General features: G+C 40.2%; 2 protein-coding genes across 2 annotated transcripts in view; one reads left to right on the forward strand and one right to left on the reverse strand.

The window, feature by feature from the left end:
• LOC126372447 (N-acetylneuraminate 9-O-acetyltransferase) overlaps positions 1-22,309 on the forward strand; it is a 397,639-nt gene that overhangs the window by 27,348 nt on the left and 347,982 nt on the right. The window lies entirely within an intron of this gene.
• LOC126372647 (uncharacterized) overlaps positions 1-22,309 on the reverse strand; it is a 302,389-nt gene that overhangs the window by 5,896 nt on the left and 274,184 nt on the right. Inside the window, exons 11-27 of the mRNA XM_050018495.1 lie at positions 19,045-19,139; positions 14,556-14,795; positions 13,389-13,530; positions 12,459-12,610; positions 10,582-10,688; positions 9,821-9,981; positions 9,181-9,447; positions 8,867-9,087; positions 8,374-8,557; positions 7,697-7,837; positions 7,203-7,446; positions 6,747-6,937; positions 5,385-5,531; positions 3,679-4,234; positions 3,089-3,329; positions 2,506-2,826; positions 643-1,770 (exon numbers count right to left, since the gene is read on the reverse strand). Of these exons, the coding sequence (XP_049874452.1) occupies positions 643-1,770; positions 2,506-2,826; positions 3,089-3,329; positions 3,679-4,234; positions 5,385-5,531; positions 6,747-6,937; positions 7,203-7,446; positions 7,697-7,837; positions 8,374-8,557; positions 8,867-9,087; positions 9,181-9,447; positions 9,821-9,981; positions 10,582-10,688; positions 12,459-12,610; positions 13,389-13,530; positions 14,556-14,795; positions 19,045-19,139 (4,538 nt within the window). The remainder of the gene's footprint in view (positions 1-642; positions 1,771-2,505; positions 2,827-3,088; positions 3,330-3,678; positions 4,235-5,384; positions 5,532-6,746; positions 6,938-7,202; positions 7,447-7,696; positions 7,838-8,373; positions 8,558-8,866; positions 9,088-9,180; positions 9,448-9,820; positions 9,982-10,581; positions 10,689-12,458; positions 12,611-13,388; positions 13,531-14,555; positions 14,796-19,044; positions 19,140-22,309) is intronic.

Genomic DNA, 22,309 nt, shown 5'->3' on the forward strand with positions numbered 1-22,309 from the left:
GTTAACTCTCGCCAAATTTCGCTCACCGTCAAGCTAGCAAGTGCAATAAAACATGGCTATAAATCCAGAACCGTGATGGTACTAATTTTTTTACAACAGGTACTATTTTTTTCAATAAGAGTACTATTTTTTGGTATGGTCAAATTATTTTTTCGTGCCCATTTTTTTTTGAGGCCGCTAGCTTGACGCACACCTGTGCCGAGGTTTTTCTTGCAGCTTCTTTTCCCCGGCTAAACAGGTTGTGAGAAGCTGCAGTAGTTTTAGGCGGATGAGACGTTCGTTATGTAAAAATTGACGATTCAAAGTGTAACTATGTTACCTACTGAGTATTTTTGAATTTGAATTGTGTGTTACTTATTTTGATTATTATTGATCACCGAGCGAAGAACTATCTAACTTTCCTCTCTTGTTGTCTGTCCTGTTGTTGTTGTTTAGGCAATAATAGTTTACAAAACAAGATCGAGGTAGAAAGGACTTGGCATAGAAGTCCTTAGACGGTACTTACTGAAAAAAAAAATGCCCAGTGAACCTTTCTTTCACTCATAAAAGGAGCATCTATTGAGTGCGCCTGTTTAGTGATGTTCATAGAACTTTTCATATTCTTCGGAACACTTTATATGTATATTTATTCCACAAACTTACCTCTAATAAATTATGCATCGAGTGAGGCATATGCGGCAGTGTCGACTTCGCCGTCCCGGTCACTTCATGTGATGACGTCCTTATCGTTCTCCTGTCTCTTCTCCGCCCTGCTTTCCTCTGAGAGCTGCTTCCCCCCTTACAGCTGCCCCCTTTAACACATTCTGAACTGGGAAAGTCATACAGTCCGTCCGAATCAGTGAAAGGCAATTGGCGACCGTAAAATTGCGGTGAAAACCTTCCCAAACCAGTTTTATCGCTTAAAGGGCTTTCGCTTCTGGAACTTACTGGGCTCAGAGGTCTACTGCAATCCGACAGCAGCGTTGGAGGCCTCAGACTAGCCTTTTCATCTAGCCCTCTTTCCACACTAATGCACTTTACTATGGAACATTTTGTTACTCCGCTCGGCGAGCACAATATAGGGACGTCTAATGTCTCCTTTAAAACGACTAAAGTTTCCATCTCTTTAGCACTGGACGGCACATCATCTACTCTCTCGTCAGTTCCAATCCCTTCATCATTCGATTCTAATAAAGGGTCATCAGACAATGTTTCTGAATCGGACCTACCACGCCTTCTTTCATTTGTATCATCATTAGATGTTGCTGGACTTGAATTGGTTTTCATCAACGGTCGTCTCCTTTGAAAACAAGAGGGTCCGCCTCCGGAGCCTGGGTCTTCCATTTCGGAAGGGCATAGTGGGTTGCTTGATCCGCATCTTGAAGGACCAGGACTGGCCATAGAGCTGTATCCGGATGAAGAAAGGTTGGACTCGGATGGAGCTCGTTCACCGCGGGCAGACATGGAAAAAGGGCTTAAGTAGCACATATTGCCTGACGGCGGTGGAGGCCTGGGGGACATAGGTTCGTCTGATTCTTCACTTGCATTATAAGTTACTGTTATCAGAGGTGGCGGTTGGAGTTCTAAATGTGGTGGGGTTCGCCTGGGAGGCGGGGATCCTGGGGAGGGTCTTTCGATAGTCAGAATAGGAACCCGCAAGGCCGGTGGGTTTGGTGATGGTGAAGACATTTCTCGTTCGGAATCCTGACTGTGCGTGAAGCTTGGACTTGGAGAGTCCGTAACGTGGGTCGATGGTGTTGGCGTATCCGTGCTTGGTCCTGGTTGGCGTAGCTGAAAAAACGTGAAATGAGTAGTTTAATTAAGAATTTCTGCTGACAGCCTCCGTGGTCTAATGGTTAGAGTGTTGGGTTGGAAATCACTTTGTTAGAGTTCGTTGGTAAGGACATTGCAGACTTGAATTACCTGATTGTCCGAAAAAGTAATATGAATCCGTGCTTCGGAGGGCAAGTTAAGTCGTTGGTCCCGGCTATTAGCTGTAAAACACCTCTACCAACCCGCAGTGGAGCAGCGTGGTGGAGTATGCTCCATCCGGTTTATTGAGAGGGAGGAGGCCTGTGTCCAGCAGTGGGACGTATATAGGCTCTTATGTATGTATTTTCTGATAATTATTTAAACTAGAAGACCAAAAAATAGGTAAGTATCTCCATTTAGTAAACTACTTATAGTATTTCTTAAAAGACCATCAGGATAAACATAGCGCCAAATCGCCAAGATTTTCTTTCTGGATTGTTTGGTTTAAGACGTTTCATTTCTTTTTATATGGTACTTTTTTGTCCCTAAATCTATGGAAAACCAAACCAAAAATGATCAAATTGGAGGTGTATTTAGAAAAGGTTTAGTACAATCTACTCTGAACCGGCGTGCGTGTATGAAACGATTGATGAATGTGGAGGAAGCAAGAGAAGTGTGTCGGGATCGAAGCAAATGGAATTCCATAGTCTCTGCTTACACCGGTGGGAAATAGGCGTGAGTTTATGTATGTATGTCAATCTATGAAAATCTTACTTTCAATCTCAATCCAGAAGTAGGCCTCTCAGGTTTTGATTCACTTCTGATTTCGTCCAACTCATCTTCACTTGGTGAAATACAAGTTGCTGTCGAATCACTTTTCGTATCTGGTTCAATCTTACAGGCTCTGGGCATCCGAGGGGAAGGTAAAGGGGTCGGCAGAGGTGTCGGGAGGGGTGTTGGTAAAGGAGTGGGGAGCTCTCGGATAGGGGAGAGACATTTGTTAATTCCGCTCGGAACTTCGAGCAGGATGGATGGCGGATGAAGGAGGTTGCTGCCAGAGGATGACGATTTGTGCGCGCTGAGTGGGTCTAGAACCTGTGAAACAGATATTCAAATTAATATTACCTACTCAAAATATATACAGGGTGTTCCTAAATAAAAAAGATCACCCCGATAAGTCAGTACACGAATATTATATTTTACCCAAAATACGCTGGTCGATAAAGTTGCTAAAATTGCATCTTTTTTGTAGATTTGCCGCAAATAGTATTATCTACTTGGCCGAAAATATGGGGAGCGCTAAGGGCTCTCACCCGGATCAAAGTTGAATGAGTAGCATAACAAATATAATGATTACCTGAATCTCTATAGTGTTATGCGGCCTTGAAACAGGTGAATCAGGCGCAAGTGATGGTATATGAGACGAGGCTATTGATATATCATCAGCATCAACTGTGTCATCCTGAGGAGATGACGCGGAAGGAGTGCTAGATATTGAAACTCCCCCTGATGATGCTCTAGAGACCATAGGCGCTGATGATGAAGAGAAATTCCGGAACATAGCCAGTATAGAATCTGCGCTAGATATCTTCGGTGTTCTGGAAATGGGAGGCGTTCTGTAATTAAAGAAAGTTTGTGCATTGCTACAGCTATTGTGCTAGTGCCAAGCCACGATACATAAGGAGCATTTATAAGACGCTAAGATTAAGATAAGAGGGTTGGTGCATTAATATCGTGTACACATAACGAGCAGGTTTGTTTGACATCAAAAGCTTGAAAAATGTGAGCGTTATCAGTAGCATTTCATTATTATAATTCAACTGGGATTATTTTAGTTTTATGTTTTTAAATTGCGCGCAAAAATAAAACAAAACTCTTCTATGTTTATCTAGGTTCAGTAACGTAAATTTAAGTACACTAAACTTTTCCTACAATTCAATAATTTACCTTGAATACTTTTTTAAGGCAGCATGTGCTAAAGTCAAATCCAGACTGGACATAGAATCACTTCCTTGGTTGCTTGAAGTACTGTGCGGAGACCTCACTTCGACTCCCGGGGAAGGGGGCGTGCTGGACGCTTTTGCTTTTACTCCTCTATTAGCTATCACGGCCATTGGAATAGCAATAGTATTCACCATATCCACTTCAGAACTAGAGCTCATTTCTGCCGAGACCTTGTTCATAAGTCTAGCGAAAGTTACTTTCTTTTCCAGCTTTGGATCTGATATGTGTCTCATTGAGGGGGAAGTAGATGGAGTAGACGCTTCACTAGCAAATGAGGTCTCTCGATTGTCACCTCCATACTCCATGAAAGCCGGTGCACTTTCAACCGTGCTAAGAGTTCGTTTCTCAGACATCTGAATCAACTCTCCCATTGTTATCTTCTTCGAATGATCATTTGCTGTCGCGGGACTAATGAGTTGTTGCAAAATTTGCTTCTTTTCAGCAGCATTTTTCTTTGTTGGGGTAGAATTGTTTCTCTTCTTCCGCGGAGACGGTGTACCTGATCAGAAACATTTTGATGAAGAGAATGTCATAAAGAGTCTAAATCTACTCAAGCATTTTGACGACATCAACGTTCATGACAAAACTACACAATATTGAGATTTTAAAACAATCATTGTTAGGCCCAATCCATTCATGCCTTTAAATTTAAAAATAACTTAGTGCAACTAATGGAAGCCAATTCTTTAGGGTGCTATCAGGTCAAAAGGTTTAAAAATTTGGAATTGAAGCCAATAGAAACTTGTGTTTTTTGTTTTCTGTTTCATTGTGTTTCTTCAAAAATATGAATGGTCTAGAAGATGTAGAAAAAACGAACACAGGTGTAAGAAAGGTATTACGACTAAGAGAAGAGGTACCTAAGTAGATAGATAATATTATATTATAGTAAGTTATGGCGTCACAATGAATTGTGATTTGAATGAATATTGTAGTAAAGTAGTTAAAGAAACGAATAAATGCTAATAGAATAGGTACAATAAGAGCATGCTCAAGCGATGTGCCTTTGTACTGTCAATAATTATATATAACTAACAGGAACAAATAAATAAAGGTTCACTCAGTTTTTGTTTAATATTGACAGCACACTAGCGAGACAGATAGTTGGACGATCTAAAAAGGTGCTAACGTAGGAAGGAGCGGCTACAATATGCTGTGTCTGTGCATTGTCACGGTGCACACATCGATTGAAGTAGTCCCAATAGACCGGGCACGGGTCTACAGCATTCCACATCGACAGGCCAGGGAAATCTAAGAGCAAACCACCACGCGCTCCGCAATCGGAATGTTCTCGAACTTCGCAAATAAAAACTGATCCTCCTAAAGCGTAATCTGATGTCGCCATCTACCATACAGTTTCCAAAAATACTAAGTGCTCCTGTTTGACTATTGGTGTCTTCACCAAACACAATACCATTGGTGTCGTGACTATGCCTAATAAGCTTTCTAGAAACTGGATGGGAAAAGAAATCGGGTCGGGGGTCTAGATCTAACCAGCCTACTGGTTACGCTACCACAGATCATGGCTCATCTATTCTCTATGTTCTATAGCTATCGTATGTCCTAGTTCTATGGGCATCGTCGGTTCTAACATGAGATGGGTGGCATTGCGGAGGGCGCGGCGGCGTCGCTGGGTTCGCTCCACTCCTTACGTCCGGGCGGCGGCTTTAAGAGATCGTCCAAGCTAAAGGTGCGCGCGGCCCTCGGATGCGCGCTCAGACCGGACACCGACGGCTTGCGAATGCCAAGCCGCGTCAGCAGCGTGCGGTGCGGCGCCGGCGCCGGCTCGCGCAGTATCGCTGTGGACAAATGCCGCGTCAACCCGCGGTCTACGCCTTCCGCTCTTCCTCCAACTTTCCGAATGTTAAGCGTTCTAACTCCAAGTCCACGCGGATTTGAAGGCCCCTTTCATAAAATTTTGGCGTCATCGCATTATTTAAACCATCTTTGGGTATTTCTGTAAAGATATCTTTTCAATTCTCTATTGAAAACCCTGACGAGTGTCCAACGACTCGTTATCACAGACGGAAAGTAGAGTACTACCACCATACAAAAGCGTCGCGCGATATGAAAATGGGGGAAGTTTTATGAAATGGAGCCCTCAAACTACCTACGTGAGGATGAACACTATCTAAGAAGCTGTCAGGGAATGCTGCTTAGCATTCGGAGAGCGCGTCTAGTCCGTGATGCTACCGGACATACCGGTCGGCGCGGGAGGCACGCCGCGTTCAGAACGCCGCGTGTCGGCCGCTGGTCAGCGCTCCGCCTGGGGCACGGCCGCGTACCGCTGCCGCCCTGCCCGCGTCGCTAGCCCCACACACACAGGAATGCCAGATTGCTCATTTGCCGGGACATTGTTTACTCAAACACTCCAAGATAATGCCCCAGCCAAGTTGAACCTCTGATAGTCCTTTTTCATCTTTATTAGCACAATTATTTCAACCTCGGGATATTCTGTTCAGACTAAAGTTTAGCATTTAGTTACTCATGACAATTTTGGGGGTAATTTTTCAGAAAAGTCAAAATAATCGTGCTTCCCAGGAGTTCAGAAACTTACAACACACAATATAAATAATATATACTTAAGTAAGTAAATATAAAATAAGAATATATTTATTTACAAAACAACAAAAATAAAGACAGTTTCTGAAATCGTGAACAAATCATTAACATAGATAAAGTAATGTTCAAAGGAGAAAATGATTACGAAGAACGTGTCCTTACCATCCCAAAGACAGTGCGTTTGAGAAAACATAATGAGTATGGCAGAAACAATCCGACGGTAAAGCGTAATATATTTGTATAACCTACAGTGATTCAAATCTGCTACCTACAGACATTTTTCAAAAGCTGAATTGTAAAGTCCGTGTTGATTAGAAATCAGTGGCAAGCTGTAGATCGAAAGTGTGCTCAATAAAAAATTATACGGGTAGAACAATTTTTAAAAATTGACTTTCGAATGGGCCTAAAGATTTGTCCTCCAAGGCGTGTGTTGGCAAAGCGGGAGAACTTACGTCTGGCACATCTGTCGGCTTCTTCGGCGAGGAGTTTCTCGATCTTTTCTGGAAAGTGCCTCTTGGCGCACCAGACGAGGCCGATGATACCCAGAACTACGAACACGGCGATGAGGCCAAGCCAGAAAGGCTCCTGAATCATTCTGGCACCGAGACTAACGATTTTTGGGCTTGGATTTGGTACTTCACATCTGTCAGGAAAATGAAAATCATTTGGTAAATAAGTACGTGAAAAAAAACAGCAATGTATTATGAACTAGATCTATCTATAGACTCGACTGCACTAGAAAAAAGAAGTAAAAGCCCTTTTTATTGCCAGCTATAACTTCTTACTAAAACAATAGGTATTTAAAGTAATTCTTCTTCTTCTTCAGTTCTAATGTAACTTGATATACATAAAATTATAGACTTTTGACGAGATATAAAGTCTCGAACGTAACCGTGGCTAAGACCCACCTTTTTCCTTTCCAGGAAGGGTTACATTGGCACAGGAATCCTCCATCTCGTTCGATACAAGCTCCTCTGTTGTTGCATGGCCTTGAAGTGCAAGGTCTAACGCGTTCAGCACATCGGCGCCCGCGCCACCCTCGGGCGCATATACAGCTGTAAGCTTCACCTTCCGAATCCTCTTGGATGGAGAGGGTGCAATTCCCAAAAACGCAAGGAGATCGCTCGCAGGCAGTCAAAAGGCAGAATACTCCTGGAGAAGTTAGAGAAAATTTACTTCGACACTATAGTACACATAAAGTATGCAATGAGACATTGGATTTTGATGGTGGATTCACTTTGTACCAGAAAATGGTAGCCCAAATCTCGAAATCAAAAAAATAGATCAACTCCTATTGAATAAACATCTCGGAAATACTTGGGATCAAATTAATTGAAACGATTTACTTAGTTAAATAAGTATCAAATCTATTCACAAAAAGACTTGATTATCATTTGATTACCAGTATAATATCCAGCACATTGGCAAAAGTTCTTGATGTCATCGGATGCACATCGTCCTCCGTGTAGACAAGGGTTTGGGTAGCACGATTCTAAGTTCGTTTCATCTGGCAGGAGCAACAGCTTACTGTGATAGTCCGGGTCTGGAAGAAACATTTATTTGTCTTCTCTTTTCCTAGTTAATTGGTTTGCTCTGGAGAGACGCTTAGGCAAGGTCAAGTTTCATACTCTTTACGAATAAAATTAAATGATAACCATCAGTGATTATCCCCTTATGAAAGAATCTACTTCCTCTGCCCACTTTCGCACTCCCTACCTATCCCTATGTTAATTTTGGTATTCTCATACAATAAGGAATAATACTAAGTGCAACTCATCGCTCCCCCACCAGCGGCTGAGCTGGGTTTACCTCACCCCCTCGAACATAGTTTAGACTTGAATCGCATGGTGTCAGATGTCACACACACAGATGCGCACAGAGTTGTTTGTAAGTGTTTGTGTCTTGATGCGTGATTTGATGCGCGTGTACGATAATGTCAATGTGTAGTATCTGTGTAAAACGAGGTTATTTCTAAGAAGGGTCCGGAGTGTAGTATTCTTAAACTGTATACGACATAATCAGATAAAAAATAGCAGTAGCCGATATAAACATTATAAGAAGATAACGAAGAAAACTCACCTTTATTGACCGATAGAGATACATCCATATTGATCCCTTTATCACCAGCAAATTGCGTGATGGTAAGAGAGTGAAGGTAAGAGTGGATGACCAGGGGAGTGCTCGGTTCTCCTTTACGTTTGGCTCTCTCAATCTCACAGAGAGTCCATTGGGTGCCATTGTTATCAGTATAGCTGTCTCTTACCTGGAAAACAGATTATCAAAACCATCCATCTATGAAGTTAGTCATTATCAAAAGATTTTGGATTTGTCTTGGCTTTATTCTAGAAACCAGTAAGTCAACTCTCTAGCGTTATTTACACGGGTCAGCTTATCTAACTTGAAGATGTGACTGGTCCGGCTTTTTACAAAAGCGACTGCTTCTCTGACCTTCCAACTCGCAAAGGGAAAACCAGCTCAATGTACGTGATATTCGAGCTTTTACCTGAATGCTACAGTATACCAGTAGGTATAAACATTTCTTAGCCAGAGTGCTAAGACATAATCCACTTACTTCGATCCATCCATTGCCTTCTCCGCATGGAAATGTTTCATCAGGTGGCGCTACTAGCCTGGTCTGCGCGAACGCAGCAGTGAGGGTGTGTGCGTGCGGGGCCAACAACCGCGTGCGCAGCGTAGACCGCGCGGGCGCCGGGCCGGGCCAGTTCGGCGCGGACAGTCGCCCGGAGCGGACGTCTCGTAGCTCAATCACGTGAGTCGCGTTCAGGAAGTTTACTGACAAAAATAAGATTTTTTTATTATTAATATTAAAGTCTTTATTTTAAACGAAGATTAAAAGATAGATTTTATTAGATTTAATCTACTCACCAGTTTTAAAATGCGCGAGAAATCCCTTTCCGGAAACTTTGTCTCCTGTTCTCAGCCTTAGTCTTAGAAGTTCTGAACTTGAAACGAATAGACCGTTAGTGAGGATATTAGCATTTACAAAGGGACGGACTGGAGAGATTTGCTGGTCGATCTGCACTTCTAGGAAGTTGTCGTCTGATGCTGAGCTGGACACGTTGACAGGGACGCTGTTCTCGAAGGATCCATACCCGAAATCGAAGGAACTTATATTGAGGAAGATTCTTTTACCTGCAATGCAATTTTTAGGTTGATCATTTTATTTAATAAAATTTTATCATCATCAGGCCTCATACATCTTTTCCAGATGATTTACACAGTGTCTTTTTTCACTTTTTTCTTTTCATGACTACGTATACTTATGTATACGAGAAACAAAAACAAAATTACATAAACATTATTGGTCAGCAAAAATTTAGTATCGACTCGCAAAAAAGAAGAAGAACATTAAAAAGCCTGTATACGTCCCACTGCTGGGCACAGGCCTCGATGAATGAATCAATCAATGCTTTCTTTCTGACCCACTCACACTTTTGGTATGCACGAAATAATATCTTGTGATAAAATAAATATCACTAATTAAAAGTTTTAAACATCAACAAACCTGTTGGAGCCAGTATATCTATAGTACAGTCCAAATTAGGAAGGAGGAAGTTAGGGTAGTTCGGGCTTCGTATCACCCCTTCTTTGGATGTAAACGTCTGTGAGGGACATCCAGTCAAATCCACCGCACTCCAAGTTAGAGAAAACCCCTGGCCTTGTGTACTGAAACATAATAATACCGGATCTAATTAGTTAAATAGAATACAACATAGCAACAACAAAACGCAACAACAAAACTCAACAACAAAACGCAACAAATAAACGCAACAATAAAACGCAACAACTAAACGCAACAACAAAACTCAACAACAATAATAATGAGTTTTTCTGTTTTGGAATTAAAAAATAAAAACAGTTCTCAATAACCCGTTAGATGGCTCTTAAACAACTACGTTACTGGCCAATTGCCAAGATGCCACAAATTAATAAGAGATTGATTTTTTTCCCTTGTTTTTTATATGTTTATTTCCAGAACACAATTCATTACATACAAGTACGTTTTGTTTTATGTTCTCAAAATTTCATCGAAGACAAACGGAAATGCGTAATTAACTAAACTAATTTCGTTCCTTGCTAGAACGTAACTGCGGCGCCACGCTTTTCTAGGTGAATTGCTTCGATGTAGACTTTTTAACCCTTTTTTTATAGATAACTGATATTGATAATATTACTAAATAAAAAAAAAAATATATTTTATTAACGAACAACTAGATCCATCTAGGTTTTTCTATTACTAGAGTATTTCGGTTTCTGGTAACTCACTTGTAATCCGAATGGAAGTGCAATACAGCCTTGTTGCTCGATGCGACCCATCTCGGCAGATCGCGGCCACAGTAGTGTGAAGACTTCATAGTCAACCAGTCTCGAAGCTGTAATTACCATCATAATTATTTATCATTATACATTCTTAAATAAAAATATCTCATAAATTATATTAAGTGCAATTTTTACTAACACAGTCGGCTCGGCCATTATAGACGGCGATACGACTCACCACCTATCACGTTGATTTAATAGAAAATTCGACGAAGCGTGAGTACTTGGTTTATCTTGCGATGGATGTACCTCTGGCTACCCCGAATGGGAATATAGGCGTGAGCTTACACAAACTGCCTATATACGTCCCACTGCTGGGCACAGGCCTCCCCTCAATCAATCGGAGGGGGTATGGAGCATACTCCACCACGCTGCTCCAATGCGGGTTGGTGGAGGCGTGAGCTTATGTTACGTTAATATTAATAAAAAATATAATTTGTACATCTTTATCGCTTTGCTCATTTTTTAATTGTTTACGCTAAGGTCTCTAATGTATCAAAAGAGTGACATCGTAAGGAAAACTTTGAGGGATGATTCAGACCATGATTCTGACTTGATATCGTAGTATAGTGGAATTTGCCGTAGTAAAAGTCATCATCATCAATTTCAGAGCCACGCTCTTGTCGGTGTAGCATTTCCATTCCTGTCTATCAAAGGCCAATTCCTTGACATCCCTATAAGACACAACGTTAACCTTTTCTTTAATCTGTTCCATGTAAGCTCTTCTTGGTCTTCCCCTTCCTCTCTGTCCTTCTAGCTTAAAAAAAGTAGTAGTAAAAGTAAAAAAAAAAGAGTAGTTTACTACTCCTTTTCTTTTCGTTCCATACTTTTAAGTATGGAACTGAAAATAATTAAAAAAGACACTAAAACTTTCCTAAATTTTCTGACAGGAAATTCTACTTGCTATCTACTTAGAACCATGGTCTGAATCATCCCCATCAGTATTCGTTACGGTCTCACTAACACTCATAAGCACTAGTATGGCTAACTATACGTACTTGTACGGGGTATAAGTGATATCGTAACGAATACTCACGAAGGTGATTCAGCTCATTATTCTGAGTTATTATCAAGTGGAATTTTCCATTGCAAAAGTATAGAATTGAAAACTATTAAAAAAAACCCACAAAATCTCATAAATTTTGCCTACTTAATCTACCAGGATATCAGGAGTCGCGACACTATGGTATCTTAGTGAGTTATCTTCTTCTTATCATGTGGGTTGTGAGGTGGCATACCAGCCTCGTCAACCCTGGAGGGTTATGACTGAGCCGTCAAAGACACCTGACATGGCTCATGTAACGATTACGTACTTACATCAGTAAATAGTAACCGGGACCAACGGCTTAACGTGCCTTCCGAAGCACGGATAATCTTACTTTCGGACAATCAGGTGATCAGCCTGTAATGTCCTAACCAAACTAGGGCAAGTGAGATATAGCCGTAACCGATATCCAAAATAAATTCAGATACACTATCTATTATAATGTGGTTATCCACCCATCTCCATTCCAGTACGTAGTGTTGATTGATTGATTGATTTTTTGCTAACAGGGTTAGTGACATCGTAACGAATACTCAGGGGGATGATTCAGACCATGATTCTGAGTTAATATCAGGTGGAATTTTTCACCCTGTATAAACTCATTATATTATTTCTGGTGTGAGAGTCAATGAAAGTGGGAAGGTACAAAGTGTACTTACAGGAAAAAAAAAGAAAAAAGAAAGCAATATAATAATATGTTACGGCTAAAACCAGAAGTTTAACCCGAATAATAACCAGCTCTCTTTAAGTACAATATGCATAAAATAAATCAACTAACCTCAACATAATCGTAAAGACAGTCGTCTTGTTCCTCAAGGTCGATGGACTGGAAGACGAACACCAGCCTGGTGTCAGGTGGGCCGGTGACGTGCACCCAGTAGTCCAGATCGTTGTCGTACATGCGCGGGTGGTTTGGACTTGTTAGCTCGCCTGAAATGCGTAAAACAATGATTCATTTTCAATCGAAAGGACAATGCTGAAAATGTATGGATGTGGTTTTCGTGGTTCACGGCGATTTTATTTTTTCTATTCTAGGAGCAAATAACATAGAACACGTTCAGCTCGGCGGCGGTCCTAGGGCGGTGCGAGCTAGCACCGGGCGCCGTTTTTTTCTTTTCGCAAATCAGCCAAGATGGGAGCTGCACCCTGGCTAGCAGTCCCGGATCCACAGGGGGCACACCTGCCATGTGAATTAGACCTCTTAGCCACATAAAACACATGGGTGGCCGTAAACAACATTTTTAAAAGATTTAATTAGGTATAATTAAAGCACATAATAACGGGTTCTTACCGCGTTTAAATGGGGATATGAGACTCCCGATATTCCCCATTCAAACGCGGTAAGAACCCGTTATTATGTGCTTTAATTACGATAATAACCGCGTAAACTTAAAACAATGTTTAATTAGGTATATTTCGGTGGCCTTAAACTAATCGAAGGAAACTGTATTTTGAGCATGATCTCGTATCACCTAAATATTTTGCTAGGGACGCTGATTCAGCTGCTCGTTAGTTAGGCTAATCCCTTATTACCATAAAGATCACCATAGGGGCCTTTGGCGGCTCAACTATAACCCTGACACCAGTGTTGATGAGGTTGATCATCCACTTCACAACCCACATGCCAGAAGATGAACAGCAATGTGAAAGTCCTGAATGGAGAACGCTATACCGACAAGAGCGTGGCTCTTAAGCTACTGATGATTACCTGAACTACCCTCAACTGTGATATTCGTGACGCCATGCTCCGAGTTCAGCCTGCGCTTGCACACGTAACCTCCGGTCATGGCGCACTTGTGGAGAGACCAGTAGAGGCCGCTCGGCTGTGACGGCACTGGGGAAGTCTTCCACTGGAAATAATAATGATCATGGCACTTGCAACAGTGTCGAAATATCGGGAGTCTCATATGCCTGCTTTAAACGCGGTAAGAACCCGTGATTATGCGTTTTAATTATAATAATGAAGAGATTACAAATCAGAAATCAGAATCATTTATTCAACGAAATTATCATGGATAAACTTGTTGAAGGTCAATGTAACATTTTTGAATTTTGTTTTTACGTCATTTCGCAAGGTTCATAGCTGAGGAGAAGAAATGACAAGAAACTGCTACAGCTTCTTTTTCCACCTTCTTCTGCTACATGTGCAATCAATGAGGGTATGCATTATAAGTTATTTAATAACTAGAGGAACACATTTAATACCAGACATTTTTATCATTTAGGTATTAATCATTAATATTGTAAGTAATGTTTTTTTTTACATAAAGTAAGCTTCACATGAGTTTTAAATTTATTTTCTGACAAATTCAAAATATTATCTGATCCAATTATTAATTCAAACTCATATAAGTAGTCGAATTCAGTGGTTTGATGCCTAAGCAGGGATTATAGCTAAAAGAAATCTTTCCGGGTTACGCATCGCACTATGTCGATTGGCAGTCCTCTCTAGTATTATAGTTCGTCCAAATGCTAAAAGCTTCACGTTTGATAGTTAAGAACATCGATTTACCACTACCGTAGATACAGCGCTTGATACAAAAATGCGGCGAAAACTTGGCGCTTGTTTAGCTATACACTTGTACACAGCGGTATATACATTCAATAAAATCGTATCAAATTAAGAAAGTACGCATCGTTTTACTACGTATATTAGCGCGTGGTGCTTCGTAACGCGGTCGGGTTATACTGCGACTCGGATTGACCGGGAGTACTTGTTTTAATATGTTTTAAACTAAAATAATCGCGCACTGAGGTAAAGTGCTGCCAACGTCGCTATATTAACAATTGCGTCCCACTTTTTGAGCGCTGATGTTCAATCTACGGTAGTAAATCTATGGTTAAGAATCTCAATCGTGGTCAATATTGAACGTACCTGGATACCCAAACATGCGTCATCAAACCGCTCAGTGTCGTTATAGGGTGGCCAGCCTTGGTATTCCAGATCACTTCCATCAACCCAGGTCATGTTGTCTCCTCCCTTAACTAGTTGAGCTCCAAGCCAGTAGACTGATCCAGCACTATAGTCGTTACTCTGTCGTATGCCGGAGACTATGAATCGTTCCTCGTCGGCAGAATGGACGGATGATAGGTGCATGTTGAGGCCTTCGCACATCTGTTGAGAAAAAGGAAACTGTTGATATTTCTTTATTCATTATTATCACCGGCATTGATACACCAGCTTGCTCTTCAACCGGCGCTGGTTCGAACCTCCGGCACCGGACTTTCACGAATGAGTTTTTAATTATCTAAATTGCAGTTTTCATTGAGACAGTTGTCTCGACCATTATAGACGGCAATGCGGCTCACCACCTATCATGTCGATCTAACATACTCGTAAAACTCGTGAGGTGAGGGTACTCAGTTCATCTTGCGATGGATGTACCTCTGACTACCTCATGGGTTAAAAACACCACATTGAACTTATTCATCTAAAAAGCAACATTGAAATTTGACATTTGCGCTTATAAGTAACAAATTTTAATGTCAAACTTGTTTGTCGAACATAAACATAACATTAACAGCCTATATACGTCCCACTGCGGGGCACAGGCCTCTCCCCTCAATCAACCGGAGGGGGTATGGAGCATACTCCGCCACGCTGCTCTAATGCGGGTTGGTGGAGGTGTTTTTTTACGGCTAATGGCCGGGACCGACAGCTTAACGTGCCTTCCGAAGCACGGAATCATTTTATTTTTTCGGACAATCAGGTGATTCAAGCCTGAAAAGTCCTTACCAAACAAAGGACAGTCTCACAAAGTGATTTCGACAATGACCCCATCGGGAATCGAACGCGGACCTCCAGATCGTGAGAATAACGCTCTTCCACTAGACCACAGAGGCTGTTGTCGAACAAATATCAAAATTGTTTGTCAAACAGATGTCAAACAGCATGCTTTGCAGATAGCTTGCCGTCTGCAATAGCCCAAAATTAATCCTAACTAAACATAGGCCTGGAATTATCATTAATTATCTGGAATCTGAATCTATTATTATTATTATTCTATTTCTCTTTTGTTTTGTATTTTCCTGTTTGTGCAATAAAGGATTTGTTATGCTGTTATGTTATGTTATCATCTCCAAAACACAATGTCTGAACATAAGCTCTATCAAGCTGACACTTAGGATGATAAATTACTGGCAGACACACAAAGAAGACTTCACTAATAGTTGGAAGTTGTTGGATGTTCAAACATGGTCCTTTTATGAAAGCATGGCGTTAAGCCACGTCACGGCACATGTATGAACTTAATTGCATTAATGACTGCTTTTCAAATTAGGATGCGTCATTCTTAGGCAGCCATTTACTTTTAATAGTATTATAAAGTTTTTTAAAGGTTATTTTGTTTGGGTGACGTGACAAGAGGGTTGCTATATAGTAATACTAGGTGTCCGTCCGCGAACGAAAGTCCGCGAAAGGAAATTTAAATTATATTTTATTGCTAAACCACATGGAATTTGAAGTTAGAACTAATTGGTAACCTTTTTAAAAATCCTATTAATTACCTGTTGAAAGGGAGGACGGGTCTCATACAGTTACGGTCATGGTCCTTTCACGATTCTAGCTTTAAAAATGACAAGTTTCATACAAACTCTCATCCCATTTTTAACCCCTTCGACGTTGAATTTCGTAAAATCTCGTCTCAGTGAGCACATACGTCCTAAAAGGAACTTCCATGCAAAATATGAGACTCTCAACTTGTAGTCCTTACTAAGCAGAGGTAAGCAGAGACTATGAAATTTCATTAATTGTTTCATAGCAGCTGCATAGATGTACGTAACGTAAACAGCCTATATACGTCCCACTGCTGGGCAGAGGCCTCCCCTCAATCAACCGGAGGGGGTATGGAGCATACTCCACCACGCTGCTCCAATGCGGGTTGGTGGAGGTGTTTTTACGGCTAATAGCCGGGACCAACAGCTTAACGTGCCCTCCGAAGCACGGAATCATTTTACTTTTTCGGACAATCAGGTGATTCAAGCCTGAAAAGTCCTTACCAAACAAAGGACAGTCTCACAAAGTGATTTCGACAATGTCCCCATCGGGAATCGAACCCGGACCTCCAGATCGTGAGCCTAACGCTCTAACCACTAGACCACGGAGGCTGTGCTGCATAGATACCAAGCCGATATTCTATTCCCGCGGCAAAATTAAGTTTGATAGTGAAAAGGACATTTCCTTTTCACTATCAAACTTAATTTTGCCGTTTTAGTGAATATTTTCCACCTTCTTCTTCTTCTTATCGTGTGGGTTGTGAGGTGGAATACCAGCGTCATCAACCCTGGTGTTAGGGTTATGATTGAGCCGCCAAAGGCCTCTGACATGGCTCATGTAACAAATTTTCCACCTTGAACCATAAAGGAGACAGAACACAAAAAGCCTTTTTTAAACAAGCTTTTGTAAAACCTGGTTAAGTACTTAGTTTTCGTTTGCACAAAGCGCCTGGAGTCATAAGCAATTATTTTCAAGTTAAGTGCAGGCAAATTCAATAAGTACGTAAGTTTCGCGAACATTTTTATTCTTTTTCAAAGGCTTTGTTTTGCATAAAACATTCGATAACGGTTTTAACGAGGAAGCAAAAAAAAAAACTTTGTTTGAGAGCAACTCTTCTGTGCTTGTTAGCAAATTTCTCAACGTTAAATACGAACAGAAATAATTGACTAATGATCTTGCTGTTTTAAAGAAAGAAACATTTATTATCGTTTGTTTTCACGATATAGTCTGTATTTTTATTTTATAATAAGCTTACATTCTGTGAGTTGCAATTCAGTATTCTTAAATAGCTTCTGTAAAACAGAACGTCTAGTTCCAATAGATAATTTACAATAGCTTCAATGCGCGGTACTAGTTAGATTCGCCTACAATTATAGTCCGTGGCACTACACCCGTATCATACCAGGACCGTATCCCGTCACAGGAAAAAATAATTCTTTGTATGAATTTATATGGTGCAACGCCCATTAGACCGTTCCGTCACCAACACCGTAGTGTGCCATGCACGGACCGACCAGAATTCCCGGTACATACGGGGATAGAACGGGGTCTTCTATCGTGTGGGTTGTGAGGTGAATTACTAACCTCATCAACCCTGGTGTCAGGGTTATTATTGAGCCGCCAAAGGCTCCTGACATGGCTCATGTAACGACTACTTACATCAAAGAAGAAGAAGAGTTAGATTCGTCAAAGTACAGAAGCCAGTGTTGTGACGTTCATTAGCACAGTATCAGTCGAGATTAGACCGATTGATTGACCGATTCTGCTATCTATTTATAAAGGATTTCGAATAATTTATTTAATTTTGTCCCAAAAATTGTTTTATATATTTGTTTTGTCTTTTTTTTATTTTGTTATAATATCATCCTCAGATGAAAAGTCACCCTGCAAATCGATAGAAGACGAACGCGGAGGTCCGTGTTGCTCTATGGAGACGAATCATTCGCGAGTGACACAGTTATCTTAATCATTTCGAATGAAATCTAAGTGCGTAAACATGTATTCGGAAGCCGCGTCTACCAGGGGATTTGCGTGGTGCGGAGCAGAATCGAAAAAACGTTTTGAAGCTTATTTAAGCCATTGGGCTATGGTTGGGAGACTTAGGTCAATGTGCAGATTTTCGTTACGATGGAACCACGGGGCTTTTCGCATATCGTCGTTGCCAATTTAAAATCTATCATGTGCAATTGGGTTAATTTTCCAGAAAATAAAAAAGAAACTTCCGCCTAAAATTTTTTTGTATGACTGTGTGTTAAAAATATTAAAAGATAATTGATATTTACGTACATAAGAGTTTGTACTGAATGTTTTAGGAGCAAAAAACTATTCGATCCTGACAAAAAATAAATTTGGTGAGGGCAACACATAAGAGCTTTTAAATTGGCAACGACGATATAACGATTTTTTATCACATGTAAGTGATGGATATCAGGGACTCGCCTAGCAAAAACGACCCCTGCATAGGTCATGATCGGACGGAAGTGCGTGAACTGAACCGTAACAAAATTAATAATAAGATTAATAAATATTATGAAATAAGAAAAACAAGGAGGAGCTCGGTGGCGCAGCGGTAAACGCGCTCGGTCTGCGATTGTTGAAGTTAAGCAACTTTCGGCCGGTCATAGGATGGGTCACCACAAAAAAAAAGTTTTCATCTCGAGCTCCTCCGTGCTTCGGAAGGCACGTTAAGCCGTTGGTCCCGGCTGCATTAGCAGTCGTTAATAACCATCAATCCGCACTGGGCCCGCGTGGTGGTTTAAGGTCCGATCTCCCTATCCATCCATAGAGAAGGCCCGTGCTCCAGCAGTGGGGACGTTAACGGGCTGGTGATGATGAAGAAAAACATTATTAATTATAATTAATAGTTTACCTGTTTAGCAGTAGCCCATGAAGCCTTCGGGTACCCGGCGAATAGGTAGCAATGCCCGCTGAAAAGAACTTGCTTCACGTCCATACACGATTGAGCTGTGAACAAACGTATGGAAATGAATGATTTTTGCGAAAATAACGATACAATTTGCGAAAAAAACACTTAATAATGAACAAAGTACAATTTAAACTGTTAACAGGAACACCCTGTATCGCAGTGGATCAAAATAATTACTCAATTGTATAATAATATTTTATGTTTTTTTTTTAAAGAACGTCTAGGGCTCTGTGCCGAGGATTTTCTTACAGCTTCTTTTTCCCCGGCTATACAGGTTGTGAGAAGCTGCAGTAGTTTTAGGCGTTCGTTATGTAAAAATTGACGATTCAAAGTGTAACTATGTTACCTACTGAATAAAGATATTTTTGAATTTGAATAAGAAACAATTTTCGCTTAAAATTAATAAAATTATACATCAAGTCCGGTGGAAAGTTACCTTCCTACTAAAATTCCTTGCAATCAAAAATTATATTAAGAAAATTAGAACATAATAAATATTAGAATCCAAAACATTTAGAACAATCTTAAAATATATTGAGATCAATATAAAAATACAATAAAATTTTAAGTTATAAAAAGGACATGTAACAATATAAGTCATGATGATGATGACGATGGGGATCCTCAGACGTATCCGTCGACGGCGACACCCTTAGCTAGTGTTAGCCTGGGCTCTTGCATGGGCGCGAGCGTGACTAGCAAAACCTGGCTTTGAAAGTCCCGTTGCAAGAAGCACAGTAGAGAGTCCCACTTGAGTTATAAGTGTAGTGTAAACAATATAAGTATTAGGTAAGTAGTAAGTAATATGTGTATGTATGTGTAAGGGGATAATGTGTGTGTGTGTGTTTGTGAAAGAATACAATACAATTCCCGTCTTTATTGCAATAAATATAATATTTTCCTAACTAGGTCAAACATGACTCTCTTTGAAGTCCTAAATGATCAATTATTACAAATAACTAGGTAATGTCACAATATTTTTTTTATAAGGATCGTAGGTATTCGGTATTCAAAGAACAAATACCTGTAAGTATATTTTTTGTTTTTCACAATAAAATGTTCTCGGAAAATGTCTTTCTCTATTCATTCCTTCCGTCCTTCCTTCAAAGCTTGGCGTATTGTAAAAACCTGGGAGGAAAACATTAAACTTTCTCTACGAGACCTCAATAAGGTGCATTTATAATGGGCTCTCAACTTTGAAGATATTAAGGTATGAAAGTAGGGCAATCGATTTAAGTTCATAAACCTGGTTGGAGTTTCTTTTGTGACTATAGGTAATTACCTATAGCTAGGCTGTGTTTCCACTATACCGTGACAACCAAGTGGCGCATTTGGTAAAGCAGTATAGAATAGAATAGAATATGTTTATTTATCAAAAAACTTAAACATGTATATATTACTGGCGGACCCCGTACGAGGGAAACCCTGTATCGCGCCTTTGTTCTCATAATATTATATTCTCAAAATATTACATTCGCAAAATATTATATTCTCAATATATTATCTTTTGTATAATGAAGTACAAAAGTATTATTCATAAAAAAGTAGATAAACATTATTACTTTACATATTGCACGACAATTAAAAAAATAAAATTGCTTTATTTCAGATTACTATGATCCATAATTTACATAATAACATTAAATCAATTATAATATAAAACCGTGATCACAAAATAGGTACATACATTTTTTTTTAATTATTATATTTATATTAATACCTTCTCACCGGTAGTAACTATGTGCCCCAGATACTTAAACTGGTTTTTCCATGTTAAATCGTGGCCACCTGCATACTTCTCACAAACCCGCATCAGTCTTCTCAAGCCGCAGATCGCTATAGAAAGTTAATTGATTTTTTTTTCGTTACTAGAGAATGATTATTTTTACATATTTTCTGTTTCATTGAACAGGTAATATTTTGAGAATATAATATTTTGCGAACGTAATGTTTTGCGAATGTAATATTTTGAGAATATAATATTATGAGAACAAAGGGTATCGCGGAGGTCCTGAACATTTGTTATTACCAAACACTTTTAAATAAACCGGCGAGCTAGCCTTTCAGTCGCCACCAGTCGTCACGGTTCAAACCCAACTGAATGTTTTTACTTTTCCTAATATACGATCCCAACGGCCCGATTACTCTAGCCATAGAGGCAGCCAATCAGCTTGCGACACCAAACACTTCAGGACCCCGATACCGACCCCGCCGGCGTGGTCGACGACTTCCCTCAAGCGCTTATCGCTATCGACCCACTAGGGTCGATTAACTCTTTCAAATATTTTTCCTCTCAGACGACGCTCTGAACCGAGGTTCGCGCCCAACTGGGCACCCTCAGGCCTGTTGTCTTAAACGTCGTAGCGGGTGAGAGCCTTCAGCGCTCCCCATTTGTCCGGCCAAGTAGTTAATGCCCCCTGCGGCATATCTACAACAAGTCAAAAAAAAAAACTACCGTGACGATTAATTTCTCGTTGGCGAACTGTCATACATACCTGTGGGGTTAAAAAGGCCACAACGAAGCAATTCATCTAAAAAAGCAATATGGCTATTTGACATTAGTTTGCATTGCGCACTTACTACTACTACTACTAATTGCAATATTGCTTTTTATTTTATGTATATTTTAGATGAAATGCTTTGATGTGGCCTTTTGAACCCCCCTTGTCTCATTACAGACTGTTTATCGTTATTGTTTAGTTGAATCATTCTATCATTGAACGACTTTCGTAATTAGTTAATACCATAATCATTTACAGTTTACGGCATTCATATTGTAGAACTACTTATAAATATAACTATATTTTTTTATGTAGGTGTACATGGTAAATACCAGATGCATATGTCTGTTATCCATGAAATTACAAGGTTAAACGAAGGAAAGTCTGTACAGCGCCATCTATACTGTTTTTGGGGAATGTAGCCTGGAAAGTCTCTCATTAACCTTTCAAAAGTACTCTCTCTGCTCTATGATATTCTTTTTACGAGTCATTTCTTATTAAATATGAAAAAGAAATACGATACCTGAAACATTGATGTCAAGGTAACATGAAAAATTCGTTCAATAAGTTAAAAACACGGGTCTTTGTAGTGTGCGGGTGAATGCAATATTTATTAACTTGTATGTCTCCGGTGATGTCTTTCGGGATATTAGGGGAGAATTTTTAGACAGGGGTGGATCGAGGGACGTTTTTTGCCGATAAAGTAA

The sequence above is a fragment of the Pectinophora gossypiella genome, chromosome 14 (assembly GCF_024362695.1).
Source record: "Pectinophora gossypiella chromosome 14, ilPecGoss1.1, whole genome shotgun sequence".
Classification (NCBI taxonomy): Eukaryota; Metazoa; Arthropoda; class Insecta; order Lepidoptera; family Gelechiidae; genus Pectinophora; species Pectinophora gossypiella.